We start from the raw sequence: 24,702 nt of genomic DNA on the forward strand, positions 1-24,702 counted from the left end.
TTGACAATATTGCAATTTATGGTATCTACTGAATGGGAACCTGTTTTGAAGTTATTTTTACCTGAAACGTCAAATTTTACTGTTTATTTTTTGCTGTAACTACAGGGGGATAGGTTAAAAGTTTTGATTCAAAAATTATCAGCATGACGAGATCTATCTTCAAAAAAGAAATTAAAAAAATGTTGGTGCAGCCAAAGAGGTATTACTTCAAAGGAATCTACTTACTTGAGACCATCAGAAGTCAACTTTCCACAATGAGGTACAATATTTTTTTTAATGAGAATTTACTAAATTGTGTGTAATAAATCCAGATCAATGCCATAACATTGACTACTGGGAAATGATATCTTATAGGAGTAAAAGACTTCCAGTGGTAAAATAAACTCTACAAAGACTTTTGGGGGTCCATATGTGACTGATTACAAGGCAAAAACTCACCATATCTAACATTCCTATTTCCAACAGAGGTCTGAATTCACTACCTCTCTTAGTCCAATCATTTTGCAAAACATTTTGATTTATTGTTCGATTGTTTGCGTCCTTAAATACACATGACATATTTGCCACTGCACATTAAGTGAACAACAACACTAACAATCAGTCCGAATCATTTATATTTGTGAAAAGTAGGTTATCCTGTCTAATTTTACCTCATTATTCAAATCAGTTTTAAAGTTCGTTATCAGAAACTGGGTAGCCTACATTAGTTCTCTCATCACTCCGGTTGAATTTTGCTTTTCAATTTGAATATGGTTCAGCAAAAAAAATAAATCTCTGAAAAAATCATTCCCAAGTTTCTAGGTTACATTATTTAAGTAACTTGTTCTAGAAAGATTTAGGGCCAATTTCTCCTTAATGTATATCAAAGCAGTACTATTCCGATTATTACTTCAATTCACGGCATCAAGGTTTCCGTTGTAAACTTTTATGTTTTCATCCAGAAAGTGAAAAGGAAGGACTGGCTTTACCAAAAAAAGAAAAAACAGTTTGAATCAATTATAAATGCACAAGGTTTTCGTTTTACGCAAGTCTAAAGTTTAATCACCTGTTTCTTTTTCCTGATGATAGGTTTCATCCCTGAATAAAACGATTGTGGAATGTCTAAAATGCGGAATTGGTTTTACAACTTATTTTCACGTTCGGGTTTGACTGGGGTATAGAGATATGCGTATGGTCATCGGAACTACATTTATTCCCATCCGGCAGACCGTTAAGCCTATATGGACTTCTGGTCTAGCTGTGCTGGATATATACATATGCAGCAGCATCCGATCAAACTAGGGAGGTTAAATCCGATGTTTCGTGGTAGAACGCCACGTATAAGAACTCATTTTGCAACAAGTCTTAAGGGTTCTGTAGGAAGGCATGTTGTATTGGTAAATTTCTGTCCCTAGCATACATTTTTTCTAGTGGCAGTCAATTTCCCACCTTTCATCCCTGTCTATTCGCTTCGACTAAAGTATCTATTGTATTAATTGTTGATATGAATTTAAAATTTTCCACTGGACGTTGAGCAAAGTTCAATTAATCATTAGTTTCACGTATAGACTTTTTTCTTATTGGTTTAAAATTTTGATTCATTCAAAAAATGAATTAACGGCATCTGATGACGAACAGTAAGTTAAATTATCGTTATTCAAAATTTCTCACCAAATATGAATTATTTGAAGAAAAAAACTCGTATCGTAAAATCTACTTCAGTGTTTAAAAAATGATTGTGTATATCATTTTAAGGTGTGCAATAAAGTTTAGATTTTTTTTTTATATAAGTAAGATATTTTGACCTAAAAAACATACTTTAAATTTTTTTTGTAATTTAAAAGCACTGTTGATTGGTATTTAAAACGTTTTGTGTTCTACAAAAGTAGACGTACGCTATTGGGATTACAGTTGCAAATTTTTGGATAAAAATAAGATGACTTTTGTAATAATTCTGAGAGTACTGATTATAATACACCTTAGCCTATTTGGTTTTTGGCCAATTTCTCATATACACTCACAGGGTCACAATCGGAGTTTTTTTCCCAACTCTAATGAAATTTTATTATTAAAGAGTCTATCAAATATATATGCTTGAAACATTTTTTACACATCTCATATTAAATCAAAAATTATTCAGCACTAGTATACATATTCATATTGATAAGGAAGACACATTTTTGCATCGAGGAACATCTGTAACTAAACATGAATTAATTAGTACCAGAAAGACAAAGTAAAGCTTTAGTTTCAAGAGAATATTGGTCTTGGTTGAAAATGCCCTGTATGTTTGTTTTAATTTTTAGATAGTTGTAATGTATGTTTACACAATTTTTGGCTGCTGGATCCCAATGATTGTCACATTTACCTATCTATCATAATAGAAAAGAAAGGATATGGGGTATCCATCCATGACACAAAATCAATATGTTCACAGCGAAAAACACAAAAAGCAAAGGAACAGCGCTTTTGTTTCTGTCTGTTTGGGTTGCGCGCCCAATTTTTTGTTCAATATAACGGAACTATAAACAACTGCTATACAAGAGGGAGGTTTAGCTACTATAAAAAAAGTCTAATCCACCCCTGTCTCCGGAAAATGCCTGTACCAAGTCAGGAATATTACAGTTGTTGTTCACTCGTTCCGTTGATTGGTAACGTATTTATGGACTTTCCCCTTTGAGAATTTGCCGTAGAGCGGTATTTTTGTTATATTTTTTTGCGTTGCATTTTTGGATAAATACTCTAGATTTGCTAAAATCTATGAAGCCAAATCAGCTTATTCATATTACGTTCACTATATATTTATTGTTTGGTCGTTGTTTTTTTTCAAATAACATCATTGAACTACGAATCTGTAAAATTAAGTAAAGATTGGCAGATTTTAAAAGATCGCTCTCGTTTGAACTGAGTTTCCTGCTCTCTGTACGCCGATGAACCCTGCAAAAACTCTGTAACGATCCTTATATGTGGACTGTTGTAAAGGAAATTTTTTTTTCCTATCAAACATTTAAAAAATCGCCCTCGTCTGAAATTATTTCAGGGGAGGATATTGGTCGTACTACTTACAAGTCCAAAACTGAACCGTGACTGAAAACAAAGTTTTAAAACAGAATTGTTTATCGGCAGATAGTTTACATCCGTCTTTCATTGAATCAGCTGTTCTGCATATAAACGGGGAAAAAAGAATTTAACATTTTCTCCACGAGATAGTATGATGAGAGGAAAAGGACTATATATATGCCACAAACTGTTTATACTATACTAGGACTAATGTATTAGTGTAATAGTCCCAGGTTAAGAGTACAATTTATTTGAATAGACATTTACGGTAAAGTTCAAAGTGTTTTATGCAAATATGGTTATATATACGATTAACTTATTAATGATATGTTGAGTAATGCAGAATTTATTACAGATTTTTTATGGAATATTTTTTAATTCACATATGTTGCTTTAATCAAAATTCTCCGAATCCAAAACTTAGTAGTAAAATATCTAGGGTTGATATTGGATACTTTATGCGTACATCAAATGTTGAGTTTTAAACCCAATCACTTTCTGTTTTTTTTCTCCTAAAGATTCATCCTATTTTTGATCATATAGAAAAAAAATATATGAAAAGATAAGAAGAATTTTTCTAAACAACGTATAAGGTCTTTTATTTATCCCTCGCACGATTTCATCGAATAATTATGACCCCATAAGAAGACACAAAATTGTATTTTCATACAGTTAAATGATTCGCTCAACTTACTTCTAAAGCTTTCAAAAACAATTGAGTTCGTACAAACATCATAATAATAGGTTCACATTATCATAATTTTGTACAGAATTTTCAGTAGTTTTTAGTTTTGAAACTTAGTTTTCTTTTAGTTTTGAAATTTCTTAATATGGACATGTCCTGTCTTTCAAGAGGGTTTTATATTTTCACTGTGCCGTTTTGTACATGTAACAGATTTGTGCATACTTTTGGAATGTGAATTTAACTCAATTTTACAGAACTACAAGTTGGTAAACTTTTACTAAATCTTTAATTAAATTTCGCATATGGTAAGGGGTAAAACTATATGTGCTACAATGTCACATCTAAGGTTTATGGAAGACAAACGTAACATTCTGGCTACACCTACAATAACTGATTAACCGGCGTTTTTGACTTCATTTACACCAGGACGATTTCAAAGTCTTCAATCTTTACTAAGATTTACTTACAGTATGATTGCTTCGTTGTGTGTACTTTGAGGCGTTTTTCTGAATATGTTACCAAATTCTACTGCCCAAGATTTCTCAAAACAGCAACTTTGCTCGACGTAAGCAAAATTTGGAGTACTAAAAAGGAAGTTCTTAACCAAACCAAAATTTCATTGGAAATAAAGGTATTTTTTTTTCAAAACAGATAATTCGTGTTGGTAAGAATGTTCGTCAAAAGAAGATTGAACAATAGCATGTGATATTGTGTCTAAACATTCTTAAGCAAAATACGCTAATAAAATGATCGACGCTAATTTGTTTAACCTGGTTAATCCATTATATACAATACACTGGCAACAAGAATATTGTAAAATCGCGAAAAATAGCTGGCATTAAGTTCTTCCAAAGACTTGAAAAACTTTCTAAATCGCAAATATATGTTTATGATATGCCGTCTTTCTGTAGCAGTGTGTCTGTGGATATGCAAAGGGAATGGCTTATCAAATATAAAGAAACATTGATTTATTTTTAAAGTTCGCAACAAGCAAAGTTGCCGGGGACTATAGTGCGTTTGCGTGCGTTTACGTGATCGTCGACAATCATTTCAGAATTTAATAACCACACATCACTATAAAATGGTGTGAATATACATCTCGGAGAAATTGAGTGACTATGAATCTTGAAGGACTTAAATATAACAGCATCCCACAAAATGTTGGTAACTCTTTTATTTCACGTTTCATGAACCTACAATAATTCTTACGTCCGATTTTAGACCTCGAATACTAAGTAACCACAATCATATAACTAGATGTAAAGATATGTCATGAAGCTTATGAAGAATTTTCATACATAAAGAAGGCTACAATGACGTATATAAAGATTTACATCCAAGTACATTTTTCAGATACAAAGTGAACTATACAATCATATGACTTAATGTAAGGGTGCCTTTAACAGAGTATGACAATCTCCTGCGTACACTAGTGACTCTGGTCTGTATTTAAGGCTCCATTGATTGGTTTTGATCCAATAAGTCTTTAATCACATATCGGTTCTATTCTCACTGAGGTTAAATTCTACTCCGAGTAACTGTTTTTTTTACTACTAAATGAGGTTTATCAAGCCAATCCATTGATGAGGTGACCCTTTAAATCGTTCATTACCTATAGTTTTCACTATTGTATGATTTGTGGGTAATAAAGAATTTTAGTATATGATTATTTATTAAATCATGTATTTAAGGCAGGGTTTTGTATCCCTTATAACTTCAATATAGATATTGTATTACGTTTTTAAATGAAATTTAAATTACAAAATAATTTCCTCCAACCGTACGTCATAAAAGGAATGGAAGGTCAGTGGTTTTGATTACTCTTTGAAGAGAGCATTTTAGTTTTATATAACTTGAGAGGTTTTAAAATAAGTTTAACCAAAAACATGAACATAATTTTGCTGTGTCAATTCTCATTTAAGCCTTTACTTTTTGTTTGTTCATGTTGCCAATAGATCGGAATGTTTCATTTTAAATTAATGTTACTCACAAAGGACACATATAATTTAACCTATATATTGGTTTAAATCAAATACAGATGTAAGGGCCCAACTTCATTCTATGGTTTTTGAAGAGGTATAACAAATTTTCCCATAATATGTTTCACTTGCAAGTTGAAAATCCGAAATTTGAAGAAACGGAATAAACGTTTATCATTGAAGAGTCTAAAAGATATTCTTTTATGATTCTTCAACAAATCATACAGAGCCAACGCGTCAAAAGTTTATTCCGCGCAACACGTCGCCATGAACGATTGATTGAGTGTTGCCTTCTCAACGTCCAGTGGCAAATATGCCATGCATGTTCAGGAGAACAAATTTACATTCAAAACAAAAGGTAGGTCGACCGCGGGATGAAAGGCGGGAAATGTGGACTGCTGCTAAAAAATGAGGGAAAATCTTATTCCGACTGGACGTGACTACGTATTTATACATCCCGCATAGCCAAACGGACGTTTCAGTTTTGCATGTGTTTTACTGTAGGACAGAAGAAGTCTAGGGATGACCATATTTGTATACCCCAGTCAATCGCCGTCGAAAATAATTTTGTCACAATACACCAAATTCCTAATGTTTTTTTTATTTTTTTTCTTTCAAATGAAATCCTTCAATCAAATGGTTCAGTTTGTAAATGAAGTGACTTATCTTCCGATATAATTGATGTGTATGTGTTTACAAAAAATTTTGAAATATATGCATATAAATGTATATTTTATGTGTGAAATTTGTCTATTAGTTCGATAAGTTCGAGAAATTCACACAAAACACGACAACAACAGTATCGCCAGAATAGCGACAACCACAGTAAAAACAAAAATAAAACGATAAGTACACACACTTTTAGTCTTAGATACATGATTTGTTTTTTATTTTATTTGTTGTTATTGGCTTTGAACTAGCTGTCAGTAACTGCGAGTACTCTCAGATCTGTACTTTGTGTCTTTTTTGTTGTTAGGGGTGTATAAATCCGGTCTGTGTTTTTGTTAAATGTTTTTTTCTGCTTTGTATCGATCTGATGAATTAAGCCCTTTTCAACAGATTTGTATTGTTTGTTCTTATGTTGTGCTGTAACACCACCACTGTTCCAGGTTAGGGGAGGGTTGAGCGCTCACAAACATGTTCAACCCCGCCACATGCTGTATGTGCCTGTCCCTAGTTAGGAAGGATCCTGTAGTTATTTTGTTGTGAATTAGGCCGTTAGTTTTCACAATTTCATATTTGTCATGTCGGGGCCTTTTATAGCCGACTATACGGTATGGCTTTTTCTCATTGGTGAAGGCCGTACGGTTGCCTATAATTGCTTACAGTTTACTTCATTTGAACTTTAGTGGATAGTTGTCTCATTCGCAATCATACCACATCTCCTTATTTTTATACAGTATCGAAAATAATAGTTTTGAAAAATGCTGATAATGTAAGGACTGAAAATGGCAGTATTGCAAAATAAAAACAATGACAATTATGAAAATATCCTATATTGCAAAAATATAGACGATATCAGTACTGAAAATAATTGTAATTTAGATAGATCTACATACAGCCAGCCAAAAAAATTAAGAATTTCAAGATTACCATAATAAATCCTGAAAATAAAACGATAATGACTGTACTAAAAAAGAAATTGGGAGTGTTTAAAACAAATCTACCGTTGTCGTTTTTGCTCTTCACGATGTTTTTTTTTAAATACAAGATATAAATAACCAACGCAAACTGAACCTAGAAAGGCAATAATACTTTTTGTAGACCAAGGGGATAGTTACTTTTATAGACTTATAGCTCGTATAGTCAGAAAGTTGATACTTGTACGTTTTGTCTTATTCTTAATTTTATCAATTACCTTTATTTCGACTGAAGACTGAAAGAAAAAAATACTATACAAAGGCATATTATACGAGACATTCAAATAGGCGCCTATCTCTTTTGTATCTGAAAGTATGGCCTTTTATTATTGGTATCAATAAGTGTTCAACTGATAGATTGGTTTGATATCCTAAAACGATCACCAAGGTCTTTTTTCAAAGAGTACACTTTAAACTGTACTTAAATTCAGTTTAGAATTATATGTCAAATGCAGATTAATTTACATCGGTAAATCGACCAAAAGTTAAAGATAAATATATTAAACAAGCAGTCTTGCTTGTGAGTCTACTGTCTTGAATGTGGTATGAGTTGACAGAAGTATGCTGCATAGAGTTCAAGGCTTGATCTGTTGCTAAACGTGCTTTACTGTTCTCCGCTAATACGACATCACTCGAACTTTTTGTATGCATTACAAGATACATGTAAATAAGTTTTGTAAGAAAGATAATTTAATTTTCAGTTTTATAATTGGCTTTGTGTCAGTTCATCTTAAACTTCAAGCGTGACACAATGAAAGAAACGAAGTAAGCATACTTAGTGCTTAGTAATCTTTTAAATGGAGATGTGACCTCCTTGAACTGTATATAGATAAAGAAATTAGACATTCTTTTCTGTGTTACTAGCTGAAGACATTTACTTATGTTTTAGTCTCTGCATACAAATGTCTGATTAAGTGATCAAATTTATTATCAATCAGATCAATAAAGAAAAAGGTATAGGTAAAACTATTTGATTCACTCTCGTTACGATTTACCCATGCGCGGACTAATGTAGTATTGATCAACTGAGGGATACAAAAAAACTGAACAACAGTACCAGTTGTATGTCATAATCCGTGGTTAGAATGTAGTATCCGACACTAAAAGATATTTGATGAGGTTTGTTTTCATGTAGGATTGATTTCCTGAATCAATACTTCATTACACTGAAAGTTGAAACTTTAAAACTGTTTTTATTACAGCATTCAAATATTGAAACGACTATCAAATAACATTATAAAGACAGTATGCCTTAAAAGGATATTTAAATTTAGTCAAATTGGAGTTAATCAGAGAAGAAAACATTTGACGAGCAGTTCAGTCTTTAGAATAAAAGTAAAGATTTGATTTTATGATAATAAAAGATATTAAAGTGACATTTCATTTGTGTCACCGAATTCCAAACATAACCTTAAAGGATAACAAGAAGGTCGCGTTAGTATAAAGGCGTCTAACAAATACTTCCAGTATGGGATACGGAGTTCATAGATTTGTCTGTGCTATAGATCCTAATTTACTCTGTGGAATCTGTAGTGCCGTGTTAGAGGATGCTGTTCTTACCCCGTGTGGACACACTTTTTGTGCAAACTGTTTGGAAACATGGCTTAATAAACCCGGTACAAATACTTGTCCAGAATGTAGGAGTGTAATGAACAAATGTGATTCCAAACCGGTGTTGTCACTACGTAACCTCATCAATGGATTTGATGTAGTATGTGACCATAGTGATCGTGGATGCAAGGTACTTGTAAAGCTAGATAGGTTATCCTCTCATTTGGAATCTTGTAGTTATTTTCCCGTGGAATGTGCAGGATGTAATCTGACGGTGAACCGATGTGACCTAGCTGATCACCAGTTAGGATGTGAAGGGATAGCAGCGGTGGTACAGGAACCAGAAGAATCAAGAGGCGTACGTAGATTGCGATATCTAAAAGCCGGTGCTTCAATTACCTCTAATGAAGTATCTGATCTCCTTTATAGAATTAGCTCATTGGAATTTCAAATTAAAAACCTGAAAAGGGATTTACAGATCTCTGAATCAAAGAACAGACTGATGGAAAGAGAGTGTCGTAAAATGAAGGATGAACTGCAAATCACTAAAAATGAACTGATTGACATGCAGTATGCAGAATTTGACCCAAACTATGATTACGGGTACACGCCACAGAGTATTGCTAAACTGTCCTTGCTTATCTCAAGATTCTTATTGAAGAAACCAGGATACATTAACGAAGATAAGATTTTCGATGCTGTTAAACGATGTTATGACCAGTATTCGCGTTGTGGGAGTGAGTATGAACATGATGTTCATATGTTGCTGGCTACTTCATTTGCGAGTGATTGGTTTAGTGATGCACAAAGGATACATTATCATTGTTGGCTACAGAGTATATGTAGACAGAGACAATTTTCAAACTCAGGGAAAACTTTGAAGGATTCTATAGAAAACCGACGTTCTTATATGTACCGGGAACATAAGTGATACCACATAATACGATGTGTACCTCAACAAACATTTCACAAATAATACCTGCTACTGCTTATACTTTATGTTAAATGTTCGTAATAGTTTTGTATCCCATGATTAAAATAGTAAGTTTTTGTTGGAAGTTTATTCATTTTGTATACTATGTTACGACTGAATAGAAAACAGTTTTATTTGTGTTAGATAATATCGTAGGTGTTATGTTTCGATGATGTCGGATACTAAAACGAAAAGCAATTTATTTCTTTTTTTATGGGCTATTAATCATGCAATTATGGACGATAATTTCCATTTTAAAGGTTTTCACAACATAATTAGACAAAACTGACATGTATCTAGTGGTAGATTACTTGTGTCACCTAAAGATAATTATTGTTAATTATTGCTGTTGTTGACAGGATCTCCAGGGAATCAAAATTATATAAAATAAGGTCAATAAAGAAAATAATCACAAAGTATAATTTCATAGTCAATAATTGCTTTTTAAACACATCCTTGTGAACTCAACTGCAACAATAAAGATATAATATTTAATATAAATGGTTGAAATTGAAGAAGAAGCAAAAACGGTTTGCTTTAGTAGAAGGTATGCGCGAGTGCATATTAGCTGTTAACAAGTGTTGTACACTTTTCCTAATGATTGTTTCAGGTTTGAGCAATCTACAGGCTATAATAATGTCAAAAACATCGAAGCCACGGTAATAAAATAACGTGATCGGTTGCACCAGATGCGGACGAGCCCCGCCCCCCCCCCCCCCCCCCCCGCTCATACAATAAGACAAATTTTGCATATTTTTTAGCCATGAAGTTCATAGTTCACTAAAGAGAATGTTTATAGTATCGTCCTTTTCGGTTACTGACCCGTGTGATTATTTAAGAATCACTCAAACTTCAGAAAAAATAGAAGAAGGAATATCGATAATTTCTACATAATACGATGAAATAAAGAATTTGTAGAAGTGTTCACCTTGGAGGCACTAATACATATTTAGTGATGTGAATATTATAAAGAACAGGGGGGTTTAACATCGTAAAATGCCATAACAACAAATACCCGAGTTGTAATAATCAACAAAAAAACGGTATACACAAAAACAAATACTTCGTTGGGGATGCTTGCGGCAGACATGTTTATATATCTTAAAACGATCATACAGACAAGATACAGATGTAGGTTATCCGTTGCTTATATAAAAAGTTTTTCAGAAACTAACCTTACAAAAACAGACACGCACACATAGAGTCTAACTATTCATATATAAATACTTTTATAAATTTTGACTTGGATGGAGAGTTGTCTCATTGGCACTCACTAATACCACATCTTCTTAGGGACTTATCATTTTTTACCTGGGAGGGGGGTCTGGTCATTTTGAAATGAATCATACAAAATTTCTTGATGATCCCCCCATAATATTTCACCATTTTTATTTGATCCCCCCCCCCCGTAAAAACATTTAAAAATTGTGATCCCCCCTCTATTAAACATGCCAAAATTTTAACATGCAAAACACGTATCATGTTATTTCACGAAAATATTGAAAATGAAATATTCTCAGTGTATTGAGTCCAAAAACACATTTGAGGGAAAATAGCCTTGCAATAGGGCTCTTCCATGAGGCCTTATCCATGAATATTAGTAGGTAGAGCAAGCTAGTGCTTTGAATAGCTTTTTCTGACTTTTTTTTCTAATTTCCTATATTGGGCTATTAAAGAAAACTTTATCCTAAGTAACTCTGTAAAAAATATACATCAAAAAGTAAACTTTTTGAAACAGTAACAACACATTATTTACTTAGAGGGATCTATTATATGTCCCTCTCTTGAACGCTGCTTAAACTTAAGTTTTACATAAGGCCTTATTGAAACCTCCATTGAGTCGATAAACTTTTATATGGATAGTTCATGCTTACAGCTTGAACAATTCAATTACTCATTTATTGTCACATTTCATTCATAAATGTTTGATAGTAACCTCAAAATTTTGATTTATTAGCCTAAGAAGTTCAAATTTTGACCGAGTGAGACGTATAAATGGACCCAAAGCGATCTTGTAATGAAACAAAAAGATACATTAGTGTTGTTCATCATCTCAGAATCATCTGTTGTATCAATATTCAACTGTTTGTATGCAGATTAGATGAATATGTAATCATTTATTGGAGAATGTATTGCTCTACACTATATTCTTCCATGATGCGGCGTGATTTGTATTTTTGGACCAAATTTTGCACAAATCGCTGTAGATTTCGTTTTAATTTATACTTAATTTCTCTCAAACTATTAAGCTGATTATAACAGAACTTGACAGTAATGCTAGTTAATTTAGTGATCGAAGTGAGTGAAATATAACGACTAAATTCAGATTCGGATTATGAAGCACCTATGCATTTTATATGGGACAAAATGACACAAAATGGCAGCTTCAGATCCTACATCACTAAAGTCTTGTGATGTCTTACTTAATTGTATATGAATGGTGTTAAAAATATATTTCGATTTGACTGTTGTAATGTTCCTCTTGACATTTTGTCTCCGTTGAAGTATGTGAACTACTTATTTCTATGTGCAAAAAATATTGATCCCTCCACATTGAATTTATAAAAAAAATTGAACCCCCCCTTTTCCACATACAGAAAAAAACTTGATCCCCCCTGCATTTTGACCAGCCCCCCCTCCCAGATAAAAAATGATAAGTCCCTTATATCTATATGTTACTCAGCGTAACTGAATACACAACTTAATAATCACCGACCGTGAGAGACCCTCATGGGTAGCCAACCCCATAGTAGTAGTGACCTAACTTCAAGAACTTTTCAGATGGCAATGTTAACCTACTTGATATCACAGACCGAAAAGGCTCATATATTAATTCTATTCATTGAAAATCTCAACCAATTTCAAGAGCGTTTATCAATGAACCATGAAATGATGTCAATGTCAGGTGTATCCTGTCAGTTGCACATGTGTTTATCTTACAATGATTATCTTCTATGACATTGACTTCCAGATCGAGCGATTGATTGTTAGATTACTTACGTCCAGTGGCAATTATCACATGCGGATTTGCGTTGACAACATTTTAATTTGTTATGGATATCGACAAGCAGTTTTAGCTCGATTAGAGATATCAATATATAAGAGATCATTGTTTGTGAAAGTTGAAACAACAAGGTATATATAATTGTAAGAGCAATACTAGTAGACTAATAAATTAATAATTGATAAAAACCCAGAAATGAGAAATAATACTCAAGAATACACGGTTATCAATAATAGTGTCGATATAGTCTAAAATGCTGAGAAAAATGTCCACTTTAAAAAATCTGCAAGTAACGCTAAAGTCTACAATTAAAAAAAGAAATATCAAGATATGACCAAAGACATCCACTAACGAGGACACATACACATATGGGGAAAAACTAGTTTTAGATATCCCAACCCTCACCCTTTTTAATTTATGTGTGGACTAAAAAGGTACATAAAAAAGCCGCATGCAACCAAATTCATTACAGGAAAGGCATTTAACCCTGTAACAATGGTATTATAGATTAAAACAAGACCAATCAATACCGTAGTTGGACCTGCCATGCTGCACGCAATTGATTGAGGTATCATGTATACTGAAGCTGTAACTGATCTTTAACTAAAATCAAAAAAGCAACCAAAACTTTTATGAACATTTTCCTTGTACAATGAGTGTAAAAAAATTGTTAACACGCTACAAATCAACATTATCAAGCTACAGACCAAATATGAAATCATTCTCTCAAATAGAAGTAAAGAAAAAATTGACGAAAATAGTATACCCAACGGACGGATGGAGTAGAGCGGTTATAAAAAAAAAAAACAACAAGCGTCAAATACAATACAAAAACGAACAATAAGCGTATCAAAGACTGTTTGCAGCTACTGAAAGCGATCTCAAAGTACTCTATCTAGCAACATGTTTTCGCGCCGTCCTAGCCTCGAGTAGTATCGGTGGCTGTACTCACATTTTTTTAATGCAACATGGTTGTGTGCAATGCCATGCACAACCTGTATAAAAGTTCAATACAGAAAAAAAACGCAAGAAATTAGCCTGGTTTCAAACTATATTTCAGCGAAATTATGCCCACTTCAAATAATACTGGACACAATGACTGAACAAAAACAACATGATCATAACAATTATTTATCTGTAATTCTATTGTGTCAGAAATTTTTTGTAAGGACAATTCTTAACTTATTAGCTTTTAACATGTTATTACCATAAAACGTTAAGTAATAAATTTATATTCGTGGTGAAATTTTGTTACAGTTACCAATTTATGCTTTCTATATCAATATGTTTTAGTGAACATAATACGTTCATTGAAATCTGAGACGTCCTGAAAACACGCGCATTTCAAACCAACTAAGAAATGTTCACCAGATGAGGAGCCAATGAAACATCAAAACCAAGAAAAGAAAGCTAACAAATTGAAAGCATTAGTCGGTTTAGCAGTCAGAAGATTAACCTGAGAACGTTTTGTTGTTTTTTTTTGGGGGGGGGGGGGGGGGGGGGGGGGGCGAGTTGTCCAAGTAGTTCATTTATTGTATCACTAGCCTGTCAACACCGAGGTTGTGATTTCGAACCCCGCACACGTCAAATGCGTTTGACTGCAATCTTTATTGACTATGATTACTATAGTTTTTTCTTGCAAAGGTCGATGGTTCTCTCTCCGGCTTCCTCGACCAATAAAAACTGAACGCCACGATATAGCCAATATTGCTGAAAGTGGCTTTAAACACCAACGATCAATCAAAACCACTAGAAGTTCTAAAACCAAGGTTAAAGAAATGCTAATATTAGCTAAGATTTAATAAAGTGAACTTAGATGGATAATTCCATGTCTACATTTAGAAAATTACCTTTCGTCTACAGAAAATACATTCTGACCTAAATTCAAATAAATCGTAACTCGCTTACTCGTCGAACCATAACAATAGCGACATCACAGATCTATATTTTAACTGGATTGCAGAGACGCTATATCGTCTGAACAATGTAACCTCCTTGGTCTGAATATCCGCAGTTATTGTAAGAAAGATCCACCTTGTAGTGACCATGTGTCGCTGTTTAAAGTTTTTTTAAATGAAGGTTTGCCATAAAATTGAGTTTGGAATAAATCTGCAATAATTGGGGACACAATATGTATAGCTATCGGAATACCAATCACTCGATGGTTTAGAAGAAAAACTAAAAACAACACGTTTAATAATTTCATGCGTCTGAAGCGCTTTTTCTGGATTTACCTTCATAAAGGAACGCTTAAAGCCAAATATTTGAAAGCCGAGGATGTATAAGTACCGAAACAGTTGAAGAGCTTTATGACAAAAAATACCTAAAAAATTACCAAATTCATCTAAGGTCAACTTTGCCCGAGGGAGTTGAAGCCTTAGTTTCTTTATAATTTCAAAATTTATAAACGGACAATTTAAGAAAGGTTTGTTATAAATCATGTCAGTACCGAAATGATGAACCTTGTAGTCATATCTTATATAAGTTTATCATTCTGGTGTATTTGGTATTGATGCAATATATAATATTGCTAATTTATTAACTATTTTCATGAAATCATGACAATTTTGAACTCGACCTATTGTTTAGACCCAAGCATATTATTGAAGATCGCATGTTGACCTCTAGGTGCCTTTTTTATGTTTGGGTTGCTGTCTCATTGAGATATATTCAGATTCAGAAATTATTGCGAGGTTTTTTATTAATGCGAATTATGCGGCTGAGCGAAGATCGCAATAATAAAAGCTCGAATTCTGATATCTGATACATATATTCGTAAGCAGATTTTTCTAAAAACGCAATAATTAATCTCGCATTTTTTTCCATTCTATAAAAATCGCAATAATATATGCACGCAATAATTTCTGAATTTAAAATACTCTACATCTTCTTGACTTCTCATTTTACTCCGTCGAAAACGGACATATATATTTAAACAAGCAAAAAACTCATGGCTGTTACAATTTCTTTAGTTTAAATAGTATTTATTAATGAAAAATTACAACAATAAATTATTACAATGTTACATGAAATTCAAATATAGGATTCGGATTTCTTTGTTTGCCCTATTAGTGTACTTTTTAAAGTTTTATGACTTAAAAGGAAATGTAACGGCTACACAATAAACAAACTTGTTAAAGTTAAGAATAACATTTCCAGTACCATGATGACTACATGAACAAGTAATTTTTATAAGTTACCATATAACGCTTGAATACTTTTGTATACTAAAGTTTTCTTGTATTGCGTGACCTGGTCTAGCTAATTTTCTTCTAATTACATTTACTCTAGGTACAACTTGTGATTATCAAACCAGGGGGAAATATATAAAAACAAATAATAAATACACTGGGAATTGAGAAATAAAATATTTATACTATGATATTGTACAGAACAACCGTGAGATGAATCTGAAGTGAGATCTTCACTTATTTTCCTTTCAGCCGACTTTTCCACGAATGAAAATTATTATAGAAACCAGCATATGGCACAATCAATTAAGTATGAATAATAGAAAAATCTGCAAGAGCCAAAAAGTTGTTTCAGATACCTGTTGAGATTTTATTCAATTATGTGTCGGTATTCTATTTCTTTGATGAGATAATCACAATTTTCATTAATCATCCGAAACAACACATAATTGTGAAAATACAATTTACTAGCCCGTATATAACCTCAAATGTAATCTATAATTGAATAGTTTCACACCCAATACACAAGTGTGCAGTAAAACCCTTACGCAAACGAGTTCTGTCCGACTATTTTATATAGAGCTACATTCTGCCCTAACCATGAAATGGAAATATGATATTATTATTCATTATGAGTAAAAGATGTTGGGTATACGTCAACGAGATAGCAACCAAACAACAAAAATAAACCGAAAGACATCTAGAGAACAAACATATATATCCTTTAAAAATTTGAAACACTGCGCTATTATAAAATACACCACCATGCAACACATCGGTGTAAAGAATTGAACTCTCTGAAAATTTGTTGTGGTAAACAAAAACAAAACTAGACAAACAACAAAAGACAAAAAACACCCATTCCCTCTCTACCCCCCCCCCCCCCCCCCCCCCCAAAAAAAAAATATGACAAAAACAAGAAAGAATTAATAAAATCAACAAGAAAATTTAAAATCATAGTCTGTATAATAGATGCAGGTGAAATCTATAGTCAACGAGAAATATGCTTTTGGTAGAACCTAAACGTATCCCACATTTCAAGGACAATTTTCTGGTTGAATTGTTGAATAATTGAGTCTTAATGCAATATTGGCATTGTTAATTGTTATAGTACGTTATTTCTAACGTTGGAGGAATATGCATTGAATGGTTTTGTCAAGAGCAATAAACAGCTTATTGGTCCATTTATCAAATAGCCTGGACTTTTCCTCTCTCCACTTCACGAACTTAAAAATAGCCGTCAAAGGATGAGAGTGGAGGGGTAGTTCTGAATGTGCTTTTTTGGTAGGGTTAATATTGCTAATTATATTTTATCCTACAGTTTTCCTTGGGGGGGGGGGGGGGGGGGGCACTTGCTATGTAATGTATGGTGGGGATAAGCCGCTGGAATAGAGCACTTTTTTCGAGCTTTGTGATATGATAAGGTCGAGAAATTAAGAAGAAATATATGACAAGGTTGCTGATTGAATCATAAGTATCAGTAGTCCAAATAACTATGAAGTCTTGAAAGGTTATTTATTTTTTTTGCTGTGACAAAAATAAGAATAGCCTTTCAAGACATTATATTTATTTGGACTAAAGTATCAGAAACTATCAAATGTTGATTTTGTCGCTGATGCGATTTAAACTACAGTTGTAAATGTATCAGATATTTGTCATATCTATTAACCTTTCCATGAAATAACGCAAGCATGATTGCTATAGGTATATTTTTGCCCCAAAATATATAATAGGGTATGTTTTTTTGTTATTCAGAATATATAAAAAAGGGTGGGGTAATCAGTGTCTCAGCTGCTCACCCCTACCACAAAAAGGTCGAAGTGGCCATTCCCTTCCCCCTTAGCAGTTGTTTAAAAAGTGAGTAGCCTTTGTAATTGGTGTGTCTGTCATTACAAGTTTGATGTACAGACAGAATGAACAGTATTGAAGGATAATTAAAAGTACTTTTAATTTCCAATAGGTTGTTTTTGAAAAAGGGAGGGTTGGGATTTTCTTGGAAAAAATGTTTTTCGTTTGCTGCAGTCTGATACTGATTTTACTAAGATGATTTAAAATAATAAGTTTGTGAGATATCTTATATATTTTATTAGATATTTTGAAGGTTGAATAGATTTTAATAAAAAAAAAAGAAGATATCTTATAAATTTTGATGAGATGTGTTACTTAATTATCCAAGATTGGGCCATATTATGGTGTACCAATGTCCGTCCGTCTCACGGTCTAGCCGTCCGTCAACCCTTCGTACGATAACTCAAATTCCCCTTAACAAATTTCATTTAACTTTAACACATAAGAGCTTTTCCCATCACATGGTGTCTGTCGTCTGTCATCGTCGTCCGTTGTTAACTTTTACAAAAATCATCTCCCCTGAAACTACTGAGCCAAATTTAACCAAACTTGGCCACAATCCGGCATCATTTGGGTATCAAGTTTTAAAAATGTGTCCGATGACACCGCCTGTATACCAAGATGGCCGACATGGCTAAAAAAAGAACATAGGGGGGAAATGTAAATTTTGTTTATTATTTTGAAAACAAAAGAGAAAATCTAACATTGACAGAAATTTTCAGAATGCTGAGCTCTACCTATTATATATTTACGTCAAAACTGTCAGACAATTTCTTATTGGAGTTATTGATGTATGTGAAGTTAGCGACCGGTTCGTTATTCGATATTCAAATTTTTTGAGTTGAAAGTAATAAAAATTTAAACATTCGATAACATTAAAAGTATGATAGTAATTATAGTTAAAAGGAGTAAAAAGAGATGTAGGAAATCTTTTTGTGACCAATCCAAGTTATCGTAAATTCTCGTTGTCCTCAAATATAAACCCTTCTGTGAATCGAATATTTCTTTTCATGAAATACAATCAAAGATGTATATTTCAAAGATAATTTTTCAAAAAACAAAAAACAAACGGCAACTGTACTGATTTGAAAATATAAATAGAAACAACTATGGAAAGCCGGAAAAAAGGATACTTTTGATTGACTTAATATTCAAAATATATACAGATATAAGGGCCCAGGGCGTTGGCTAGATCTTCCTGATCTCTTAATTTTCATAACTAAATCAAAGTCACTGGACCATGGCCTAGGGGACAGGGCCTCAGAATTGTTGTCAAACTGATATGTACTGATAGTAATTCATCTTCATACAAAATATCAATGATCTATCACAAGTAGTTTCTATCAAACTAACTTAAGCAGAAAACCTAACAATTGTTGACACTGTCATCGCAGCTGTCGCCGGAAAAGCAATCCCTGCCTCGCTTTCCGTGACTTTCGTCGCAGGCGAGACAAAAAGCAATACTTAAAAGTGTAAAATATGCAAATATTTAATGAACCATGACTGAATGTACAGGGCCAAAATAATTGTTGTCGAAATAGATATGCCACTGCTAATACAACTGCATTACCAAATATCATTTATCTTAAACCTGAGACTACTATAACACATGTGTTATAGTAGTCTCAGCTTAAACTGACCATATACTTAACTATGCTAATTAATCAAAGACCATTACTGAGGGGCCAGGGCCATCTTATCTCCAAGGAAATGTGATGTACCAATGCTTATACAACTCCATACCAAATACCATTGACTTATCATTATTGATCATAAGTGGTTCCACAACTGCATACTTAATATAATTGATTCACCATAAGTGGTTCCCCTTAAACTGACCTTATCACAAACTTAAACAAAAGTGTTGACCCTCTGTAAGAAACAGCATATTAAAGTCTTGCTTTTTGGCTCTGTTAAAGCGACACAAAATTACTAAGAACTGACTCTGGGGTCCTTGTTTTCAATTTGAAGAAATTTAATAAAGGACCTACCATACATAATTCAAAACAAATTTAGTTAAAAAAATCATGTTGTTTTAGAGAACCATATCAAAATATAATAAAATGCTTCGCCAAGCGCAGCCTGATACGACCACAGAACCCTGAACAGTTGGGGCAAGTTTGGACACAATATTCAAGCTTGATACTGTCTGAATTTGGATTGTGATCAAATTTTTGACATAATATAGGTTTCTGACACAAAATAAATGTGGTCAAATATCTTACAAATTTGAAATGGGACATTTAATTTACCTAGTATGGTCTGATATCCAAAATCTAACAACATGGTTAGATTCAGCATATTAAAAAAAAAAAAAAATTAGTTGAAATTAAACAAAGTTTAATTTTGGACCCGTCAAACCTTAATATGAACTAATTTGAAAACAGGGCCCAAAATAAAAAATCTAAATGCACAATAACATTCAGCATATTATAGAGCCACAATAATTCAGTTTTTGATGAAATCAAACAAAGTTTAATTTTGGACTCTTTGGACCTAAATGTAGACCAATTTAAAAATGGGGCCCAATATCCAAAATAGTAATACAAGGTTAGAACCCCCAAAAATTAAAGACTTTAAATTAATCCCATTGAAATTGGTTAAAAGATTTGTATTTATTTTCATTTGGAGATTTCTTGCTATTGCGCAATTCTTAGTTAATCTGTTATATATAATAATTTACACACCCTGTTTGGTGTGTATCTTCTGCCATATCAGTATGTGTTGTATTTATACATAAATCAGAAATAATCAATGTACAAATGGAAAATTTTTTGGGAAAAAAAAAAAAAAAATTATGAAAAAAAAATCCCCAAAAATTTTGAAGAAAAAATATGAGCCCCAAAAAAATCCACCCCCTCCCTCCAGCCCCATATTTTTTTTGGAAATTTTGAAGATTATTTTCTTTTCAGGAAAAATGTACAACTTCAGAGAGTTCCATAAACTTTAACACAAGTTATTGTCTGGAAACTAGAAAAATGCTTGTTTTTGGCCCCCCTTTTTTGGCCCTAATTTCTAAACGTTTGGGGCAATTACCCCCAAACTCAATTCCAGCCTTCCCTTTGTGGTATGGAACCTTGTAGTACAATTTCAGAGAGATCAATACACTTAAACACTTGTTATTGTCTGGAAACTAGAAAAAATGCTTGTTTTTGGCCCCTAATTCCAGAACGTTTGGGACAATTACCCACAAACTCAATCCCAGCCTTCCCTTTGTGATATGGAACCTTGTGGTACAATTTCAAAGAGATCCATACACTTACACACAAGTTATTGTCCGGAAACTGACATGATAGCATTATACAAACGCAAATGTTTTGCGGTCGTATAAAAACCAGTCAGCACGAAATGTTGATTCACTGTAGAAATCTTATATGCATCATATTCAATTCTTCATTTTAGAATGGTCTTGTAATGTCAGGAATAGATGAATGAAATAAAGTAAGTAATGCTGGGCCTTTAGAACCAGGTGAGCTAAATCAAACAAAGACAACATTATCAAGGTGATGCAGTAGACATTGTTATAATAATTATGACAATTTGTTAAAACAACTACTACATAGTCATTAGTGTGTAATTCTGATTCAAAATAGTATTGGAAAGTTTACTTTGGATGTAATTGAGTAAAGGAATATGTTTAACTTTTCCCATCACTTTTATTTTTCATAGGCGTAGCATGCCAAAAAATAATGGTACGGTTTCGGCAAATTAGACAAAAGGGACAAGAAGTGTCCCTCCAGCCTCGCATAGCGAGGCTGCATTACGGCAGGGGGTATGGGGCCGCTGAAGGCCCCCAGAAGCTCTGGGACTAATAGCGTTAAAATCCTGCATTCTAGGTGTTTCCTGGCACTAAAAATTGTTTTTGAAAAGCAGCATTTTTTACTCGACAACTTGAAAAAAATCAAATATGAATGTCTGTGTTCCAATCACTTGCGGGTTTTGTAGTTTGTTTTCCATTTTTGTGTAATTTACATAACAAGATCGGTGAATGAGAACAACACTGACATATTATACCTCGCCACTTCACCACAAATCATTGCGCAAAGTTCATGCTTTATAAGAGATTTCTGTCAGTTTATTTGTTATAAAATCTTAGTATTTAAAAAAAATTAAAACAATAGTGCGGCAAACAACTATTGAGCTATAGTGAATAGAAAAGTGATTGTGTCAAAACAATACGGGAATCCTCACACACTGGGGTAGGCCGACCCAGAAACAACGATGTAAGTTGGTTCAGAGGAATGCACTCCATTCTAGACTCCATAACACACAAAAGAACTAAAATTGAAAACAATACAAGAAAAAGTAAGGCCAAAGGTTCCTAACTTGGGACAGGCGCAAAATTGCGGCGGGGTTAACATGTTTTAATGTGAACTTTCAAGACAACCACTCAAGTCGACACTTAGGGGGGGGGGGGGAGTCGTCGTGACCTTGTAGGATATGATTTTTGAAAATCATGCAGCGACTGTCAAGATGAAGAAATGAAATAAAGCACTGTGTTTCTTGATAATTTGTATCTTGTCTATATGTATTGTGTTAGATTTTGCCATATGCACATTTACTCGAGAGCTTGTCGCAATTACCGTGATTTTTTGGACAGCGGGTTGTCTTGCCAGAAGGACCGGCTTACCCTTCCGGAGCACCTGAGGTCGCCCCATTTTTTTCGGGGTCCGTGTTTCTTATTTGTTTTTAGTTTTTATTGTTGAATGGTGCTGTTTGTCTTTGTGTGTCTTATTTGTTCCCTGGTTTGTCTTTTGTCCATTGATCGCGATTCTCTTTTGAATAGCGCTTCGGTTGTCGACTCTTCTTTTTCTCCATTACACCTTTTTAACAGTTTGGTTGCTTTTTATTTTCCTGATTGAAAACTTTATTACATAAGAAATCAGATTTCAGATTTCAAAGGACTTATCATTTTTACCGGAGTGGTTTGGGGAGCTCCCCATCTCTGATTTTACTTCGATGAAAAATGCCAAAATCACCCTTGCAAAAAGGAAAACTTTTCTTCATGTTAGAATAATAAGGAATGTTATTCCTCTTGTCTATTTTCATTCTAAGTTTACATTTTTTCCTTATCCCAAACCTTGATACCCCCAAGAAATGGGAAGCCCCCTCTTTTCCACCTTTGTTGGTAAAAAATGATGAACCCCTAATCAGTACACGTATCATGTTGTGACTTCTGGGAAATATTATACTATCAAGATACATGTAGGCTTGCTTTTAAGGGCGCATCTACCTTACGAAACCAACGTAGTCATGGGCAAAAACGTTACCATCGGCCTAATGTAAAAAAGTCTTCCAAACCCTCTGGGAGCTTTGATGACCTTCTTTCTCATCTTCATCATCTGCTAGGGTTACATTACATTAGAACTATTCTTTTTTCACTGCCTGTTAATTTTCTAAAATGTTTGAGAGATTATGCACTTGACAAAGGATGCATAAATACATTTTCTCCAATATACATACTTGTCAGTATAATTTGTGATGGAGCTCTTTTCCGTCTTTTTAAACCAGTAAGCCAGTCGAAACCTTTACAGGAGGAAAAGAGGAAATTCCTTCCTGTTTACTTTACCAATAGAGGAATTGATGCAATCAACATCAGCAACGTTCTACATCACAAGGAGGTAACATCTAAAATTCCTATTTATTTTCAAAATCAGTCTGTTCCTATTGTATCCTACAGTTACACCAAAACCATTGCACCCAAAATATTTAACTATTAACAAGCATTACAGGACCTTGATTTAGAACAATACCTAAAAAACCCTCTGACATGTGACTGTTCCCACTTGCCTTACAATTACGGCCCCTCTGGCCATGTTATTACTGGGGATCTAAACATAATTCACAATGAAAATCTCCGAAAGGTGATTTCTCATGGTCCTACGTTAAGAGAACCCCAACACATCAATTGGAACCATAACTTCAAAATAATTATGGATTCCATTGAGGACTACGCCAGAGCATGGGCTAAACGAGAAGAAGTTCAACTAGACACTTTGTCAGAATGGGTCAAAACAATCAGGTCTCTGATAAAACGTCGCATTCATAAGTTGAAAAACTGTGTGAATGATCGACCAAAGTCCGTTTTCAAAGACAAAGAGGCTGTGAAATGTTTATCATCTCTTCAAGATAAGTATGTTGTTGTTCCTGCGGACAAAGCTTCATATAATATTGTATTTATATGTAAATCGTATTACTACGAGTGTCTTGTAAAAGAATTAGGAATAAATGAGCACTCAGGTAATCCCACATACAAAAACATATCATTTGACAAGGATGAGATTTTGGCGAATCATAAGCCCTTCATGGCCTCAATGAACATTGCATTGAACAACAAATCGGAGGACTTACCTTGTTTGTATTGGATACCTAAACTTCACAAAATTCCGTACAAACAACGGTACATTGCCGGCTCATCTGCATGTTCCACTAAAGAATTGTCCATTAGATTGACTAAAATTCTGTCCGCAGTGAAAGAGGGTCTTCAGAAATACTGTGAAACTGCTTACTTTCGTAGTGGTATTAACCATTTGTGGATTCTTAAAAACTTTAAAGAACTTCTGGATAATTTTAAATCTCTGTCTTTTTCTGAAATTCGTTCTATCAAAACTTTTGATTTTTCAACCTTGTATACCACCATTCCCCATGTGAAATTGAAAAACTGTCTAAAAGAAATAATCCACAATGCTTTTCATCATAAAAATGGTAGCATACGCTATAAATTTATTACTTTGGGATACCATAAGGCATATTTTGTTAATAGTGAACAAAAGGGTAAAACATGCTACACAG

The 24,702-nt window shown here is 33.5% G+C and overlaps 2 protein-coding genes across 4 annotated transcripts in view; both read left to right on the forward strand.

The window, feature by feature from the left end:
• The window catches only part of LOC127732690 (uncharacterized), a 136,099-nt gene that overhangs the window by 69,536 nt on the left and 41,861 nt on the right, over window positions 1-24,702 (forward strand). The window lies entirely within an intron of this gene.
• On the forward strand, window positions 8,356-9,944 carry LOC127732698 (E3 ubiquitin-protein ligase NRDP1-like). The gene has a single exon (XM_052241874.1). It carries the CDS (start codon window positions 8,812-8,814, stop codon window positions 9,823-9,825), a length of 1,014 nt encoding a protein of 337 aa, XP_052097834.1. The 5' UTR covers window positions 8,356-8,811; the 3' UTR covers window positions 9,826-9,944.

Source organism: Mytilus californianus, unplaced genomic scaffold (assembly GCF_021869535.1).
Source record: "Mytilus californianus isolate M0D057914Y unplaced genomic scaffold, xbMytCali1.0.p SCAF_26, whole genome shotgun sequence".
Lineage (NCBI taxonomy): Eukaryota > Metazoa > Mollusca > Bivalvia > Mytilida > Mytilidae > Mytilus > Mytilus californianus.